At 41.2% G+C, this 18,614-nt stretch overlaps 1 protein-coding gene across 3 annotated transcripts; it reads left to right on the forward strand.

Annotated features, from left to right (window-relative positions):
- The first annotated feature begins 4,539 nt into the window (after nt 1-4,539).
- Nucleotides 4,540-7,298, forward strand: CA2H7orf25 (chromosome A2 C7orf25 homolog). 3 transcript variants are annotated; one of them, XM_042914357.1, is made up of 2 exons: nt 4,540-4,651; nt 5,638-7,298. In XM_042914357.1, the coding sequence occupies exon 2, from the start codon at nt 5,659-5,661 to the stop codon at nt 6,922-6,924; it is 1,266 nt and encodes a 421-aa protein (XP_042770291.1). In that variant the 5' UTR covers nt 4,540-4,651; nt 5,638-5,658; the 3' UTR covers nt 6,925-7,298. The 3 variants fall into 3 exon arrangements, with proteins under 3 accessions (XP_042770291.1, XP_042770290.1, XP_042770292.1); XM_042914356.1 differs by lacking the exon at nt 4,540-4,651 and adding an exon at nt 4,830-5,172; XM_042914358.1 differs by lacking the exon at nt 4,540-4,651 and adding an exon at nt 5,243-5,453.
- The last annotated feature ends 11,316 nt before the right edge of the window (nt 7,299-18,614 follow it).

The following is an 18,614-nucleotide window of genomic DNA, read 5'->3' on the forward strand; positions in this document are numbered from 1 at the left end:
AAACACTGCTTTTAGAGCTGGGAGAATCTGCAGGCTTTCATGGATTCATGAGACAAGATGGGAAGCGTGGGTGCTTTGTAGGCACCATTAGGTGTGGATCAGTGAAACTGTAGCACACTGAGATTGCACTGGAGCTGTGAAGAGTGCCAGGCCAAAGAGTCTCCTATAGGAGATACATGATGCAAGTGGATAAAAATGATGTACTGGTTCCTATTGGTTTCTCCATCACAAGTAGGTAAATGTATTTAAAAGGAGTCCCTTAGATTCTACTAGACTTTTTAAACTCGAGGATAAACATGAGTATGGAAATAAAATCCTAATACTTAAACATCAAAACTATGGCTTAAGGGTCTCCCTTATTCATGTTATCTCAGTGTAATCAGAACCTTGGCTTTAAATTAAGGCCCATACAAACAGGCAAATAACGCGATCTCTGGTTTCATCAGATGTGTAGACATTTGCTTAGTTTTTTGTTTTTTAAAGCTTCTTAGGATAAGAGAAATCATCATTAGTTTGGCTCACAGAACAGAGGTTATGAACATCATTCTTACCAACAAAGATACAGTATGTAGTTCTATGATTTAAATGTGGCTCAAAAGATCTTGATTAAGATTTAGCTGAGTGTAGGAGAAAAGAGTCTTACCTTGGACAGTTTGGTCAGGATTCCCAGTTCTGCTCCCACAATCACGACAGCACCATATCTTAGCATAGGCAGCAGCAGGATTATTATGAAAGATGGAAGATGGCAACTTGATATCCAACATCCAGATGTTGGTCTTGAAGGCCTTCTCTAATCATCTGTCCTCATGTCATGGGCGCTTGGTATACTGCACACTGGAAAGAGAACATAGTGGTAAAAAGGAATGGGTTTGGGGTCAGATCTTAACTCTCATTTACAGGCTAAGTGACTGTACAGGTAATTATCTCAGAGGGTTTTCTAAGGACAGAATTTGATGATGCCAATGAAAGGCCTGGCAGGGTTGACGGTCAAGTACTCTAAGGTTTAGCTGCCTTTGATTTGCGTAAGCCCTCCCTTCTATCCAATATTCAAAAACCAGAGGAATGCCAAAATCCTACAAATCAAAGAAGGGAAACATAAGGCAGGCATATTAGGGACAAAAGGAAAATGTGTGTAAGATTCCCAATGGGGGCTAACAGAGTAAGTCCACAGAATAAAGGGAGGAAAAACTCACTGAAGCAGATTTATGTCCATATTCTGTTCTTGCCTCTTGCCCCGTTAAATGCAAAGCCTAGTTCAACTGAAGCTGCCTAGAACACTTTTACCTTTGTTCTCAGTTTATTCTTTTCATTAACCTTAAAATTAAGCCAATCCTTTTTGTCTCAGTTCTTGGGGAACTCAGTTCTTTGGTCTTATGACCCACTGCATCCCAGAATGCCCCACAACCCTTCAGTCATCGCTAGCTTGTGGAGTTGAGCTGCTTTTAATCCACTTATGTGTCACAGTGCTCCTCATGTGCACAGCCCCCCTCCATTCTCAGTTCATTTTGTATCCTCCCAGTCTTAAAAAGTTTGCCTCCACTTGTGCTGTCCATCCTCTTTTCTAGTTCCTCACTGAAGTTGGCAGAATAATTAGTTATGAACCATGGAAGTGTTTAAAATTCACATGTGGGGGCAGGAGGGAGTTGGAAAGGCGAGATAAGGATGAGGGGCAATACTGACCTTTATAGTTCTCGAGCACCGGTTCACTGGGCACTGACTGGATGATAAGGAGGATCAAAAGAGCTTTCACATGTTCAGGGACTGAAGCCGCCAACTCAGCCCCTTAACCCCACCTCTGTCACGTAACTCCACGTGAGCGACAGCTTCCTAAGCATGAGCATATTTAAAAAGTTCGATAATTCTAACACTTCATCAAAGGCTGTGCCCCTGCGTTTCATCACTTTGAACTTTTCTAGGTTTTCCAGCAGGTACTGTCCTCCATATTTCACACAGTAGGCTTACCCAGTTATCTCCGGATTCCTGAAGTTGAGCCACTATATAAACTTTATATCCTGCAAGATGGGAATTCAGAACTCTCCCTCCCTTCTCTCTGCCTCAGTTTAATTAGATCATAATATTCAGTTTAAAAGTTTCTGTTACGGCTGTGGAAGTATGCTGTTACCCCGTTTCCTAAATAATCTTCCTGCAGGTAATACTGCTTCACTTCTTTGTGTTCTGTGTAGCCATCACCAACTCCCAGATTCCCGTGACAGGATCGTAAAACCTGCATACCGTTTTCCTCAGTATATCGTGTTAAGTGACCTTAACGGTTCTCTCCTCAGTCCTCCAATCCCCCACCCTGGTCCCACAACACCTCCAGAAGTTTCTGTCTTGGAACCTTCTGTCTTTCTGCCCTAATCCAGCCAGTTGCAGGTTTGAAACTATGTTCTCTCTCCATTGGCTGGTATAACTTTTTTCTCCTTTGCAGTTCTTAGGACTTTTATCTGCAGCATTTTGAAATTTCACAATGACATGTCTGTCTTTGGGTTTCTTAACTCAGGAGGCCTTTTCACTGTAGAAACTAAGATCTTTCAGTTTTGGTAAATTTCATAGTGTTTGAGAAATATTTTTTGCTAAAGTTTTCACCTGTCTTTATTGTGCATTCTAGTACAGTTTTACCCATTCTTCCTACTCTTTCATTGATATTTTAACATTGGCGATACCATTTTTAATTTTGAAAAACTCATTCTTGGGGCGCCTGGGTGATTTAGTTGGTTAAGCCTCCGACTTGTGCTTAGGTCACGATCTCATGGTTTGGTTCATGAGTCCTGCACTGGGTTCTCTGTTTTCAGTGCGGAGCCCCCTTCTGATCCTCAGTCTCCCTCTCTCTGCCCTTCCCCCACTCGCGTGCATGCTCTTTCTCGAAAATAAACATTAAAAAAAAAGAAAACTCATTCTTTGTCACCTTTCCCTTAAAAAAGTCCTCATGTTTCATGAATGGAACACCTTTTATCTGAGGATGCTAGTTATAGAATACTTTTCAAAGCCATTTGTTCTGCTTTATGTTTACTTCAAATTCCAAACAGAAGAATGTTTGGAAGCACTGTGTTTGCGAGCCCTGCGCCTACTTACTCAGGGATCCTGCTATAGGCCATCTTCTGTGGTCTTTGATTTGTTCGGCTTCTCCAGAGAAAAATAGGGAGAGGAGCGTCTGCATCCTAGGAGGGGCAGAGGAGGGACTAATAGTATTTCACATTCCATAGGAGACTGTCACTTCATAATGTGTCTCGAATCCCTCTGACTCCCTGCCTTTGACATGGTAAACTCTAGTTTTCTACCCAGGGAAGGGTGGCTAGCTGTCCAGCTTGCACTGCACCTGAGAGAGCATTTAGCTGTTTGTTCTCACAGACTGAAGCCGTGCCCATTTTCAGTCCTGCCTCACTGCTCCCCTCCCTTCTGTCTTCCAGGCACCTGCAGTTCCAAACCCTTTTTGGGCTCTGCTCTGTGAGTCACTTGCTGTAGACACTTCCTCCACTGTGCTCACTGCTCCATTTACAGAGAGGCTGCCTGGGTTAAACAACCTCTTTGTGGTGGACTACCTGTAAAATATATTTACTTTTCAGTTTGCGAAGAGGATCAAATAAGTTAATATGTGAAAAGTACTTAGAGTAACACCTGCCATATACTAGGCATTGAATGGATGTTATTATTGCTCTTGGTCTTCCAAAAATGTGTTGACATATCTCATGTGCAGTCTCATTTCTTGTTCTTTTTATTTTCGTGGGTCTGTTGCTTTTTCTTTCCTAAGACTGCCATTCAAGTAAGGCTTGGGGAAGGAGCAGGCACACATGGGATTAATATTAACTTGAAGCCCATTTTAATTTTTTAAAATTAGCTTTATCAAAAGTCCTAACCTTTTGGTTGACTTTGGACACTCTTGTTAGCCTAATATAAGTTCCTCCCTCAGAAGCCATCCGATTATTTGTCCTCTTCAGAAAGGCAGCATATCTCTGATACCACACTTCCAATGGAGAGCCCAGGATGGTGCAGTAGAAAGTGCTTTGGCTTGGAATCCAGACTCCCAGCTCCGGCACTTACCAGCTGTGACACCTTTGACAAGCTTCCTGCCTGTCTCCTCTTATATTAAAATGAGCTGAAAATCTTTCTGGAACCACCAATGCCTGTCACTTGGTAGGAGTTTGAGCTTGACAGCAGGAGTGGGGTACTTGGGCACAACTGGGAGTTTTCTCCACCAAAATGCACGACTCCCGCCCCAGGGAAAGTCCAACCGAGCGTAAGACCTAGGGCGCGGGGTCGGCCTCATAGACTGAGTGGCCGACGACCCACTGGGAATGATGCCCAGCCCCGCGAGCTTCGCCTCCGCTCCTTTCCTGGGCCCAAGTGGCGGCGAACCCCCGGTGCCTCCCTGCTCCGTGCGTGCGAGAAGCCGGGTGCCCTCAACAAACATGGCCGCCGCGTTAGCGTCAGCCACGCTCGGTAGATCGCGCTGCCGCCTGGGACTCGCGGGCTCGGCGTCACCCGGCGCGGGGCCACGTGACGTGAGAGGCTGCCGAGGCGGCGGCGCTCGCGCGGGCTGAGCAGCCGCGGCGGCTAGAGTGGGGTGGGGTCCGCCAGACGAGGTTTCCCGGCGGGTCCCGGCCTCGCGCACGCACGTGCCCGCTTGCTCGCGCTCCCGGTCCTGGCGCTGCCGGTGAGGAGCCGGGGAGGCAGAGGGAGGGAACGGGGCGCCCCTACCGAGACCGGGAGGGGGCTGGGCCGGCCGGCCTGGCGGGGGGAGGGGGCCGGCTCCGGGCCGCCGCGTCCCCCCCCCTCCCCGCCCCCCTCCGCCCCCGCTCTGGCCTCCACGCCCGGCGCTGGTTTCGGGGGCTGTTTGAGCCAGAGTCTGCGTGGCGGGGTCCTGCTGTGCGGGCGGACCCGTTAGGGTTCCAGGGCCCAATGTCCCCCCCCCCCCCCCCCCCCGCGCCCCCGGAAGGCTCCGCAGACCTCCGGGTCGTCTCGGGCTGCACTCGTGGGGTCTAGTTAATCTTGGGCTTGTCCTTCCTGGTGTGAGCGGGAGCCGAGTTGGTGGGTCCCGTAGCTCTTTTAAAATATACTGTGTTGACGTCAAATGCAGGATCGGGGCAGTCTTGATTCCTCGGCGGGTGTACCGTGTGCCCGTGGCATAGCACGAGGCAGTCACGTCAAGGAGAGCGACTCACGAAGGAGGAAAAGGTTAGAAAGGCTTACAGTATGGGTTTGGACAATTTGCTGTACCCGGCTAGTCATTTTTAATCTAGTCACGTTCTCTACACTTTCCCAGCCTTTTAGAAAATTGCTCTCCCACCAAACAGCAAAGCTGCTGCTGAGCGAATCCCTCATGTAGTAGATTGCGGAACAACTGCGCTTTATTCTGACCCGGGACGTGCCGGATACTACCTTCAAACTGAAAAAAAAATAAAGGTCTAAAAAGTGTGTCGAACCCGGCATACCAAAGGAAGAGTTCAGAAATACAGGTATCATCCTTAGTTGTCAGAGGAGGGAGTCACTCCCAAATCAGTCATGCCCAAGTCCAGGTTCATAGACTCAGACTCCATAAGCTTTGTTGCTAGATTGAACTTCTGTAGTCCTCAGTGAAGAATTGATTGCCATGATTTTTGAGGACTATTTCAATTTGCCTTGTCTTGTTTCTTTTCACAGGAAAGGAATAATGCTGTCAGCATGTCCGCACACTCCATGCTCTGTGAACGAATCGCCATAGCCAAGGAACTGATCAAGAGAGCGGAATCACTTTCTCGATCAAGGAAAGGTGGTATAGAAGGTGGTGCAAAGCTGTGCAGCAAATTGAAGGCAGAATTAAAATTCCTACAGAAGGTAGAAGCTGGGAAAGTAGCTATTAAGGAATCCCATTTACAGAGCACTAATCTAACACACCTAAGAGCCATTGTGGAATCAGCAGAAAACTTGGAAGAAGTTGTTAGTGTTCTTCATGTCTTTGGTTACACAGATACCTTGGGAGAAAAGCAGACCCTTGTGGTGGATGTAGTTGCAAACGGTGGTCATACGTGGGTGAAAGCCATTGGCCGCAAGGCTGAAGCTCTACACAACATTTGGCTGGGCAGGGGCCAGTATGGTGACAAGAGCATCATTGAGCAGGCTGAAGACTTCCTCCAGGCCAGTCACCAGCAGCCAGTGCAGTATAGCAATCCTCACATCATCTTTGCGTTTTACAACAGTGTCTCCAGCCCCATGGCGGAGAAGCTTCAAGAAATGGGCATATCCGTGCGAGGAGACATAGTAGCGGTTAACTCTCTGTTAGATCACCCTGAAGAGCTCCAACCAAGCGAGAGTGAGTCCGATGACGAAGGCCCTGAACTTTTGCAAGTGACCAGAGTAGACCGAGAAAATATACTAGCAAGTGTTGCGTTTCCAACAGAAATTAAGGTTGATGTGTGCAAAAGGGTAAATCTGGACATTACTACTTTAATCACATACGTATCTGCCCTCAGCTATGGAGGCTGCCACTTTATCTTCAAAGAAAAAGTGCTCACAGAACAAGCCGAGCAAGAGAGGAAAGAGCAGGTGTTACCACAGCTGGAGGCGTTTATGAAGGACAAAGAGTTGTTTGCTTGTGAATCTGCTGTCAAGGACTTTCAGTCTATTCTAGATACCTTAGGAGGACCTGGGGAGAGAGAGAGGGCCACTATGCTAATTAAACAAATTAATGTGGTGCCAGACCAGCCTTCTGAGCGTGCCTTGAGACTAGTGGCCAGTTCAAAAATCAATAGCCGCTCATTAACAATTTTTGGGACGGGAGATACTCTAAAAGCCATCACAATGACTGCCAATAGTGGTTTTGTCAGAGCTGCCAACAACCAGGGTGTTAAATTTAGTGTGTTTATCCACCAGCCCAGAGCGCTTACTGAGAGCAAAGAGGCCCTGGCCACCCCCTTACCAAAAGATGACACAACTAACAGCGAACACTAATGATATCCTTTAAAAATTGTCATGGAAGTAAGTTACTTATACCAAAGGCTGGGTCTTCCCATCTTAAATGGGGAAGAAAAAAAGGTCTATAGTACACATAACATTTAGAACTCTTAAACCAGTAGAGTTGATTGTGTGTGTCATCTATAAAATATATAACCTCCTACAGCAGTAGCAAAAGCACAAGAGACAACCTTATTTATCAGACTGTCTACATGATAGCAGTTAAGAACAGAAATACATCTATATTAAAGCTTTTAGCTGTGTTGTAGTACTTTTGTTTGATTGAGTAGGGCAACAGCCCCCTAGTGGTCATCAGCATTTCATGGAATATGGCTACACTGCATCTTGCATTAAATATCTGGAGAAAACTCTGAAGCTTGTTTTTCATTATGGTGATTGATCAGTTGATGTGGGTTGAGGCTGGGAAGTAATAGTTTATGATTAGTTTTAGACTGTAAAGTTATGGCCATTATCAATGAAAAGGAACTTCCTTGGTTGCTATGTGTCAGGCATACTCTGGTGGTTAAAGAGTACATTAATGTAGAGGAAAATAAAGTGAATACTGGTCATGGGAGTCCCATGAGCCTATGGATATGCCTTTGTGAAAAGAAAGGTAAGCAGCAGTCCCACTCCTGTAAAGCTGGGACATTTAAGGCAAAATCGTAATTTGAATAAATGGTAAAAGAATTAAGCATTTAGATCACATTTTACTTTAAAGTACAAATAGTTCCCATAGTGCAAGTATTTGACTCATAAATACTGCCTTTACTGTTTCTTTTGCAAGTGGCAAGTAACAACTGCATTACTTCACTCTTGTGAAATGGTGGTAGGGGAGATTCCATACTTGTTGCACGACAGAATTTGTAATTAAAAATAAATTTTTATGTCCACATTGCCCTAGGTGCTTCATTTACAGCAAAACAAAATTAGCAAAGTAGATAGGTACTGACAACATTTTAAAAAATGGGACATTACACCTTGGAGCTTAAGTGTTAATGCAAGCTAAGTGTAGGAAATGGTATTAGAACACATTGCCACAGCCTAACCTCTTTCTGTTGCGCCAACTTTACTGTTCTGTGAGAAGGGAAACTCAACTTCTAGCCACAGTGTTTGTTGGGGGCAGGGTTTTAGAATTTGGTTATAGGATGTCTGTGAACACTGAGATGAAATGAAAAAGTAAACTCGGGGGTGTTTCTCTTGGGAGAGATTCCATTATTAACTAGGAACACATTTCCTAGGGGAAAAGGCTGAGATTGGGGTTCGCATTTAGTGGGGAGAGGTGGATTTAACTTGTATTGCAACTGAAATTGTGTAGTGTTAGAAATTGGGCTTAGGCCTTTTCAAGCACTTATTAAGGTACTATTAAGGTACTATTAAGTACCAAGCATTATTATAATAGTTTGGTCTAAAAAAAAAAATGAATTATTGGTCTTTGCACTAAGGAATTCTTATTCTGAAATGGAGCTGAACAACTGAAGTGTGATTAACTTATTGAGTGTTGTCATGTGTCAGGCACAGTATGAAGGGCTGAGCTTTCAAGGAGTAGCAGGAAGAAGATAGATTTTTATTCCTTTCTGCTATGAGTTGGCACCAAAAAACTTGAATCTTTGCCAGCCACGATGTGTACAACTACAGTACTCTTTGAAGAAATTGATTTCTGAAGTGTCCATACCTGTGCTTCTCCCATGATCATTAACCTTTTCTAGACATCCAGTTGTTAACAATTCCCAACAATCTAGTCAATGATGCAAGCACTAGATATGGACACGTGGTGGGGCACTGGATCCTAAAATATAAAGAAGTGCCTTCTCTAGAAAGACATACATGCACACTCCACCTATATATATCCTAGACCTGTTACAGCCGACCAAAGGAAAAAAAATTAGCAAAGGTAAAAAATTAATAAAAGAATGAGAAAAGAGAATGTTGTTAAATAGCAGTTAAAAACTGTCAAGTCCAAGGAATCCTATGGTTATAAAGGAAATGAGATGTCCAAAATGCTATGAAGAGTGGATATACATAATGTAAAAACTATGGCTACGACCAAGAATTGAACGCGGTGGGGGAAAGTAAAAGTGTGTTAAGGCCTCATCTTCTTTAGAAGGGAGTCAACAGCAACTTTGTCATTTTTGCCGTTGAAAAACAGAACAATATAATTTGAGGTGTCAAACAGGAAATGTGACTGATGGTGTAAGTTAAACCAAGCTGACTGGCTTTCAAATGAGGGGTGAGGATGGAGAATAAATCTAGTCCATATAGGTAAAGACAAGCCAGAAGAACTCTCAAGGGAGCAGAAAAACCAGAAAGCATAAAATAAGACATGTAAGACCAAGAAGGATATAAAATAGCTGGGGAGAAGATAAATTAGTATAGGGAAATACACTGTATTTGTATATTGTCTGGATAAATTTGGAAATCTCAATGAAATACAATTGAAGAAATAGAAGACCTAACTAACCAATAGCCATTGAAAAAATTACAGAGTTATTAAATAATGACCCAAAAAATGTCCAGGTACAGTTAGCTTCATTAGATAAGTTTTTGCTTACTTTTAAATATCAAATAATGCTCTTGCTCTAAAAGTAACGTGGAGCACAACACTATAAGCCCCATGGAAAATATGCAACATGGTCGCTGTGGTGTTCCTTTTACTGCCCCTCTGCTGTCTGAAGAGAGCTCTGGCCTGCTCCTGCTTGAGGGCAGGGCCTCTGTGGAGGGCTGGAGCCCTTTGGCTATGTCGGAATTCATGTGACAGTAGGCTGGTCATCTCACTGTCATTACTGTATCAGGAATGTTTTCAAATTCATTTTATGGAATATAAGCATAATTCTGATACTGAAACCTGACATTGTATCCTGAAAAAAAAAAAAAAAGCTACAGCTAAGTTTCAGTTTTAAGAATATATGCACAAACATCTCAGTTAAAATGGAGCCGAGGCAGAGAACACTTCATCCCGTGGGAATATTGTTTCCCAGAGGATGAAAGGCAGAGATGAGTCCCCAACCTTAATACTGGGGGTTTGGGGATTAAGCTCCATGCTGGGGTAGAATCAGAGACATAAGGCTCACTTGAGATGAGGTTATCCCCAAGACGCCTGTGTAAAGCCAGAACCTTTGGAAATCTGTGGCCCCATGAAAGAAGATCGTGCAAACATTGCCCAGGAAGGCAGCAAGGAAATTTGACTCTAGTGGCTCTGAGCAGAAGAAAATAAGTCAGATTTGGGCTTGATTTGCCCAGCCTATGCTGTACATGGGTTTAGAGTCCAAATTCTATTAGTAGCTTCCTGAGGATGTAAAATTAGTATAAAAGTTGTCTCAGGCAAGTACTATCCCTCAGACACCTGACAGAAACGTATGTGGCATCATTCTGGGCTTGGGGACACTTCAGTTTCCCAAGTCTCACATAAGCATCACAGAGTCCCATGGAAAAACCAAACTTGGCGTGGATGAGCTTTCAGTGTGACATCCTGAAAACATGAGGAAACCCACCATCAGTGAATCAGCAACACAGAGTTCCTCAGTATTGGGGTCTTTGATGTGTTCCACATGTATGTTCTGGGGACAAGAGGAATAATCCAGAATGGCAAATGGAGGCTAAAATACCATTTGCAACAAAACATTGGGCGCAGCTAAGTTGGAGGATGTGGTTTATATCTACAGAAAGAGAGCTGGGTTAGCTCAGGTAGGGTTTAGCTCAGGTAGCAGATGCTACCTACCCAGTCACAGGTTGTGCTGGCATTGTGACCGGAGAGCTTGTCCCTTGCAGAGCTGCAGAGAACACCGCATCTGTGGGAAACTTGTTTCCAAGAGGGAAAAAGAGATGAGCCAAGCATCCCATGCTGTCCTCTCAGATTTAGTGATCACATAAATGGCTCTATATTCCCACAGTGGAACAAGGCCAGGAGTGTACTGGGGGGGCAGAGAGAACCCCCCCCCCCCCCGCCCTTCCACCATCATGGAAATCACAATAGGAAAAAGACATTTCTGTCTCCACCCAAATAAAAGGGATTAAGGAACATAAGTGTGCGGGCAAACAGGGCTTCTAGAAATATAAAAACTCTCACTAAAATTAATAGTTGAGAAACAAACTTTTAAAAAGTTGGTTAGACAAACCTAAAGAAAAAATTCTGAGTTGAAATATAGATCTTAATAAATTTCCCAGAATTCAACAAAAAAAAGTTAAGTGTTGGAAGATGTGACCAGATGACAAAGAGGACACTTAGGAATATCCAACAAGAGTCACAGCAGATATAGGCTGGCACTCTGAGCCTGGCCCCAGTTCTCACTTCCTTTGCCTGCCAGTCCTGTAGAGGCTGCAAACCCTCATCCCCCCAGTCTTATCCATAAGTGCCCAAATTCCTTGCCAATGAGACAGAAGTGGGGTTCTGTTAGTGCTGCCTCCTCTTTGTGTCTTCCTCCTGGTTAGTGTGGGTGATGGTGAGGCTCACTTATGGGAAAATGATAGCTAAGAAGTGTAAAGGGGATGAGAAAATTGGGGAAGTCACCATTTTGTCATTCTGAATTAAATAATTTTATAAGGATGAGAGAAAGGCCAATGGAATCTTGTACACTTTGGTGCTGACCAACCTGGTTCTTCCTTCAGGATTTGTTGCCGTGTAGAAAAATAAAACCTCAATTTATTTAAGCCACCTCGGCTTTTCAGTTACATGTAGTTGAAATATTTCTAACAGGCATTAAGGTCAGGCAGGATTTCCTTTCTTTTTAATGGCTAAATAATGTTTCATTATATATCAATATATCTATATCTATATCTATATCTATCTATCTATATCTATATCTATCTATCTATCTATCTATCTATCTATAGATTCATTGCTCCATAGATGGACACTTAGATTGTTCCTATGTCTCCTCTCTTGTAAATAATGCTGCATTGAACTTGGCAGTGCAGATATATTTGTGAGTTTGTTTCTTTCTGATAAATACCCAGAAGTGAAATTGCTCGATCACATGGCAGTTCTATTTTTAATTTTTTTGAGGAACCTCCATATTGTTTTCCATCATGGCTAAGCCAGTTTACATTCCTACCAACAGTACCCAAGGGTTCCCTTTTCTCCACATCCTTGCCAACACTTGTTATACTTGTCTTCTTGATGATAGCCATTGTAACAGGTGTGAGGTGATCTCACTGTAGTTTGATTTTCATTTTCCTGATGTGTACTGATGTTGAGCACTTTTTCCTGTACCTGTTGGCTATTTGTGTATTTTCTTTGGAAAAATGTCTATTCAGTTCCTCTGCTTACTTTTTAAAATGTTTATTTGTTTTTGAGAAAGACAGCATGAGCAGGGAAGGGACAGAAAGAGGGCAACAGAGGATCCCGAAGCAGGTTCCACACTGACAGCAGTGAGCCCGGTGAGTCGCTCACAAACTGCGAGATCACGACCTGAGCAAAGTCGGATGTTTAACCAATGGAGCCACCCAGGCCCTCTTCTGTTTATTTTTTAATTGGATTTATTTTTTCTGTTGAATTGTATGAGTTCCTTATATATTTTGGATGTTAACTCCTTACTAGAGATATGATTTGCAAATATTTTCTCCCATTCTGTAGGTTACCTTTTCATTTTGTTGATGGTTTCCGTTGCTGTGTAGAGGTTTTAGTTTGATTTAGTCCCACTTGTTTAATTTTGCATTTGTCACCTTTACTTTTGGTGTCACATCAAAATATCATTGCCAAGACCAAGGTCAATAAGCTTATTTCCTATATTTTCTTTTAGGAGTTTTATGGTTTCAGGTCTTATGTTCAAGTCTTTAATTAATTTTAATTTGATTTTTGTGCATGGTGTAAGGTGGGGTCTAGTTTCATTAATATTTGCATGTGACTTTCTAGTTTCCCCAGCACCATTTATTGAAGAAACTATTCTTTGCCCATACATATTCTTTTGGCACCTTTGTCCTTAATTAATTGACCATAAATGCATGGGCGTATTTCTGGAGTCTCTATTCTGTTCCATTGACTTATGTGTCTGTTTTTATGCCAATACCATAGTGTTTTGGTTACTCCTAGCTTTGTAATATGGTTTGAAATCAGGACGTGTGATGGCTCCAGCTTTGTCTTCTCAAGATTGCTTTGGTTCTTTGGGGTCTTTTGTGGTTCTATACAAATTTTAAGATTGCTTTGTCTACTTCTGGGAAAAATACCATTAGAATTTTGATAAGGATTGCATTGAACCTGTAGATTGGTTTGGGTGATATGGACATTTTAACAATATTAATTCTAATCCTTGAGCATGGAATATCTTTCCATTTATGTGTCTCATCTTCAATCTCTTTCATCAATGTCTTATGGTTTTCAATGTACAGATCTTTCACCTCTTTGTTTAATTTTATTACTAGGGATTTCATTCTTTTGATACAATTATAAGTGAAATTGTTTGCTTAATTTCTTTTTCTGAAGATTTGTTTTTAATGTATCAAAATACAACAGATTTCTGTGTATTGATTTTGTATTCTGCAGCTTTACTGAATATTAATTTTAGTTCCAATAGTTTTGTGTCTGTGTGTGTGTGTGGACTCTTTAGGGATTTCTATCTATAATACATCATCTGCAGATAAGTTTTTTGGAAGCTTTACTTGTTTTTTATTTATTTGAATGCCTTTTATTTCTTTTTGTGCCTGATTGTTATGGTGAGGACTTCTAATATTACGTTGAAGAAAAGTGAAAAGAGTCAGCATCCTTTCCTTGTCTGTTCCTGATCTTAGAGGAAAAGTTTGTAGCTTTGAGTAGGATGTTACTTGTGGGTTTGCCTTATATGGCCTGCATTATGGTGAGGTACATTCCCTCTAACCTCAGTTTTCTGAGAGTTTTTATCATGAATGAATGTTAAAATTTGTCAAATGCTTTTTCTGTGTCTATTGGGGTAATCATATGATTTTCATTCCTCATTTTGTTAATGTGGCATATCACACTGATTGATTTATGGATGTTAGACTATCTTTGCATGCCTAGAATAAATCCCACTTAATTAAGGCATATAATCCTTTTAAATTGTTGAATTTGGTTTGCTAATATTTTGTTGAATATTTTTGCACCTATGTTCATCACAGATGTTGGCTTGTAATTTTCTTTCCTTGCAGTGTTTTTGTCTGGTTTTGGTATCAGGATCATGCTGACTTCATAAAATGAGTTTGGAAGTATTTCTTCCTCTTTAATTTTTGAAAGAGTATAGGGATTGGTATTAATCCTTTTTTAAATGTTTGATAAATGTCACCAATGAAACCATCTGGTCCTGGACTTTGTTGAAAGGTTTTTGATTACTAACTCAATCACCTTATTATTAATTGATCTATTCAGATTTTCTATTTCTTCATGAATCAGTCTTGGTAGGTTTTACGTTTTAGAAATTTTCCGTTTTTTGTAGATTGTTCAATTTGTTGGTGTGTAATTGTTATAGGAGTCTTTATGATCATATGTATTTCTGTATTATCTGTTGTAATGTCTCCTCTTTCATTTCTAATTTTATTTATTTGAGTCCTGTCATTTTTTTCATGGCAAGTCTAACTAAAGTATGTATGTTTTATTTACCTTTTCAAAAACCCAGTTTAGTTTCATTATTCTTTTCATTTATTTTCATAATGATCTTTGTTATTTCCTTCTTTCCTAACTTTGGGCTTAGTTGGTTCTTCTTTGTCTAGTTCCTTGCGGTGTAAAGTTAGATTGTTAATTTCTGGTTTCATAATTCAAGGGTGATCTCTTCTGGTGCTGTAGATGAAGTTTCTTTAAAATTATTTTTTAAATACACTGTGCCACATATGTATGTGTGTGTATGTTTGTTCTGGGTCCCTATAATTCTTCAGTGTTAACACAGTTTAGTAGGGCTGTTATCATCAGCTTCTCCCTTCCTTCCTTTGTCATCAGATTCTCTCTCCAAGGGATTCCACACCCTTGCTTTCTTCCAAACTCAGTGCCTGCTCCGTACTGCCATGTCTAGTAAGAAGTACTTTCCAAGTCTTTTCTTTTTGATTCTGGTGTTCCTAGCCCTCAGACCCTCCTGGTCTCAGATTGACTATGGAGATAGTTCCCACTTCTAGTGCTGTCCTCTACTTTTGGAAATGGGACATTTTTGTTTTCTCTCAGGTCTATTTTCCCCAGGAATCTTCCACATCTCTGCTTTTCCATGAAGTTTCTTCCAAATCTGTTGACTTTAGGTGTGCATTTCCCCATTTATTTGTAAAGTAGGAGTTTGTTTTCTTCTCTGTATTATAGTTATGCCATAGGAGTAGATTGTGGGTGTTTTATTTGCTCTCCTTTTTGTTCCATATGGTTTAGAGGAGAGCAGTAGTGAAGATGACTCTAGGTGTCTGTCATTAATTGTTTAATAGCTCCCATTGAATATATATATCACAATTTTCATGAACTACTATACAATCTATTGATGGACTTTTAGGAATTTATAGTACTTTGCTATTATAAGCAGTTCTGAAAAGAAATCTATCCATCACTAGGGCTACTGTTGTGTAATTTGTTGTCTAAACCAAGAAACTTGAAAATACAAGAAGATGCTAAGACAACAGGGCTAGCTTCTTGAACCAGCTGTCCTGGGCAAATTGGACACTCTACCTTACACAACACATAAATTCCTAACAATAGAATTAAAATATTAAGTGTTATGTGCCTATACCAATTTATTGCCAGATTGCCCTCCAATAAATTGAACCAATTTACAGTTACAGAAATGGTTTGTGAAGGCGTCTTTAACCCATATACTTAGGAATACTGAGTATCATACAAACTTTAGAAAATTTTAACAAGTATATAAAAAAGATTTCATTATCTAAAATAACATGTATTTAATTGTGAGTCAGGTTGTTGGTAGGTTTATTTGCCATTTATGTTTCCCTTGCTCTGAATCACTTTATATATATTTTTAAATTTAAAAAAATGTTTATTTATTTTTTAGAGAGAGAGTGTGAGTGGGGGAAAGGCAGAGAGAGGGAGACACAGAATTTGAAGCAGGCTCCAGGCTCTGAGCTGTCAGCACAGAGCCACAGAGCCCGACATAGGGCTCGAACCCACAAAGCGTGAGATCATGAGCTGAGCCAAAGTTGGTTGCTTAACAGACTGAGCCACCCAGGTGCCCCTGAATTACTTTATATCTTTTGGAGCATTCCTATTATGTTTTTCTATTTCTTTACTGATTTATAGGTGCTCTTTGTATAAGAAGGAAATTATATTTTTTATGTGTTACATATTGGTAAAATCTAGTTTGTGTGTGTGTGTGCGTGTGACTAAGAAAATTCTGTTATGTTTATCAAACCCCATTGCCCTTTTTGCCCTGAGCACACAGCTGAACCACATTTATCAGCCTCCTCTGATAAATGGGCTGACTTTTATCAGATGGGACCATGGAATATGGGTAGAAGTGAAATACACTACTTCCAGGTTTGGCTTTAAACCTTCTTGCATAATCCTTCACAGTCTTTTTCTCTTTTGTGGCCACATACAAAAGAATTAGTGGAAGACTTGGAGCCTGTGGGTTGGTGGAGGTACCAAATAAAGGGAACTGGGTTAATGGTGTCTATGGTGTTAAAAAAGAAACAACAGGCCCGAAAAGGAGTCACCTGTGCTAAGCCCCATGTCACCAAACCAAGACCTAATACCTAACCTAATTTCAGTTTCAACCTTTTCCAGGATGTACCCTTTAACCAATGAACCTGTAATTACCCATTCAGCACTAGTGAGATAATCCTCACCAAATACAGCCCTTCCATTCCCCTTAGAAGGATGACCTTGCCTAAAACAATGCATTTTTTTTTTTTGCTAATAATTTCCTTTTTCTGCCCCTTTCTGCCTTTAAACACCCTTCCCTTTGTACAGCTCAGCAAAGCTCTTTCCTATTGCTAGATGGGATGCTTGCCAATTCATGAATCCTTGAATAAAACCAATTTGATCTTTACATTTACTCGGGTGAATTTTTTTTTTATTTTTTAACATTGGTGAGCAAAGTCTACCTACATGAGCAGAGTCTAACACTGTCGATAATCCACTGATAAATATATGCTTTGCCTTAATTAATGGTATTTCTCTTGTCTTGGAGATGTTTTGCATTTCATGCAATCAAATTATTAGTCTCTCTTCCTGGATTCTGCATCAGTCTTGAAAAGGCTTTCTGAAAGTTCTCTTGTCAGATTGCCAGTTTCCATTTCCATAAATAATATATGGCAGTGCTTAGCTCCCTATGGCCTTACCAGGATTGGACTTTTTATATTTTTTCAGTTGGTAAAAAAAAAAAAAAAAAGAGAAAGAAAGAAAAGAAATCTCACTTATTTGGTTACTAGTGAGTCTAAGACTCTTTATATATGTTTAATGATCATTGTATTTCTGTCATAATTTGCTTGTTAGTATCTCCTCTCTCTCAACTGAGATGTTTTACTTTTCATTGATTTATAACATCTGTTTATACAAATTAAGGATTGTATCAGTTATCTATCTAATATGACAAGCTATCCCACAATTTAGTGGCTTAACATAATCACCGTTTTGTTGCATCTCATGATTTTGTCGGTTAGGAATTCAAGCAGGACTTCCTGTGTGATTCTTCTGCTCTGAGTGGCATTGCCTGGCATTGTCACTTGGTGGTACTTAACTGGAAGCTCGCATGACCTAGAGGTTCCACAGTGGCTCTGCTCACATGGCTGTCACCTTGGCAGGGATGACTGGGAGGCTGTGCTCAGCTGGTCCCTCTCCCTCCTCATGTGGTCTCTCCAGCAGCCTCTTGCGTCAGCCAACTGCTCCAGGAGCACAACCGGTAGTGCTTCCTCTGTGAAGCCAATAGAAAGATTCCAAGTGCCCAGAAGCTAGCCAGGCATAAAAGAAGGCCAGCGCCAGGGCTCAGGGCTCAGCCTTTGGAGGTGACTGTGCTGGGCTGGCACCGGTGTGAAATAAGCAGTCTTTTCTGATTCCCCAAGGGCATGCCGCTTGTCTTTTCCTGGGAGCCGAGTATTTGCTGTAACACCAGAAGACAGGAAGGGAAAGCATGCAGTCTCTTAAGACCCAGCTGGGCCCAGAAATCAGTACAGCATCTTCCCTACTCTAGTGGTTAAAGCAGGCCAGGGGCTCACTTCAGTGGGAGGGGACATAGGGCCCAGCACTTGATGGAAAGCCTATTATAGAATTTGTGACCATTTTTAATCCACCATGAGGATTCAAGCCTTTCCCTGTTAAATACATTGCATATTCCTGATTTTTGTTTTAGTCTTTCAATGTTAGGTTTTTTTTTGTTTTTTGTTACACAGATGTGTTGAATTTTTATGTATTAAACTATGTTGGCTTTTATTCTTCATTATGGCTTCTGGATTGTGTCAAGTTGAGAAAGGCCTTCTTCATCCAAAATTACTTTTAAAAATGAAATTCCCCTATACATCTTTCTGGTGTCTATATGGTTTGATTTCAGTGTGCGCATGTTCACTATGTATGTAACGTACACACGAAGTCAGAACCTTTAAAATATTTTCCAAAATAAAATGAGCATCAGTCTTTTAGTTCTTTTTATTTAATTGTATTCTTGCTCCATGAACAAAATCTATTTTGGGCTTCCATATTATACTAATAAAATAACATTTTATATGTACCGCAACATAATTTTGAGGACCAGTCCAATATAAATGAGCTCTTCTCATAGATGCTTAAAGTTGATATTCTGCTAAACTGTTGAAAACTATTTAAAGAG

The sequence above is a fragment of the Panthera leo genome, chromosome A2 (assembly GCF_018350215.1).
Source record: "Panthera leo isolate Ple1 chromosome A2, P.leo_Ple1_pat1.1, whole genome shotgun sequence".
Taxonomy (NCBI): domain Eukaryota; kingdom Metazoa; phylum Chordata; class Mammalia; order Carnivora; family Felidae; genus Panthera; species Panthera leo.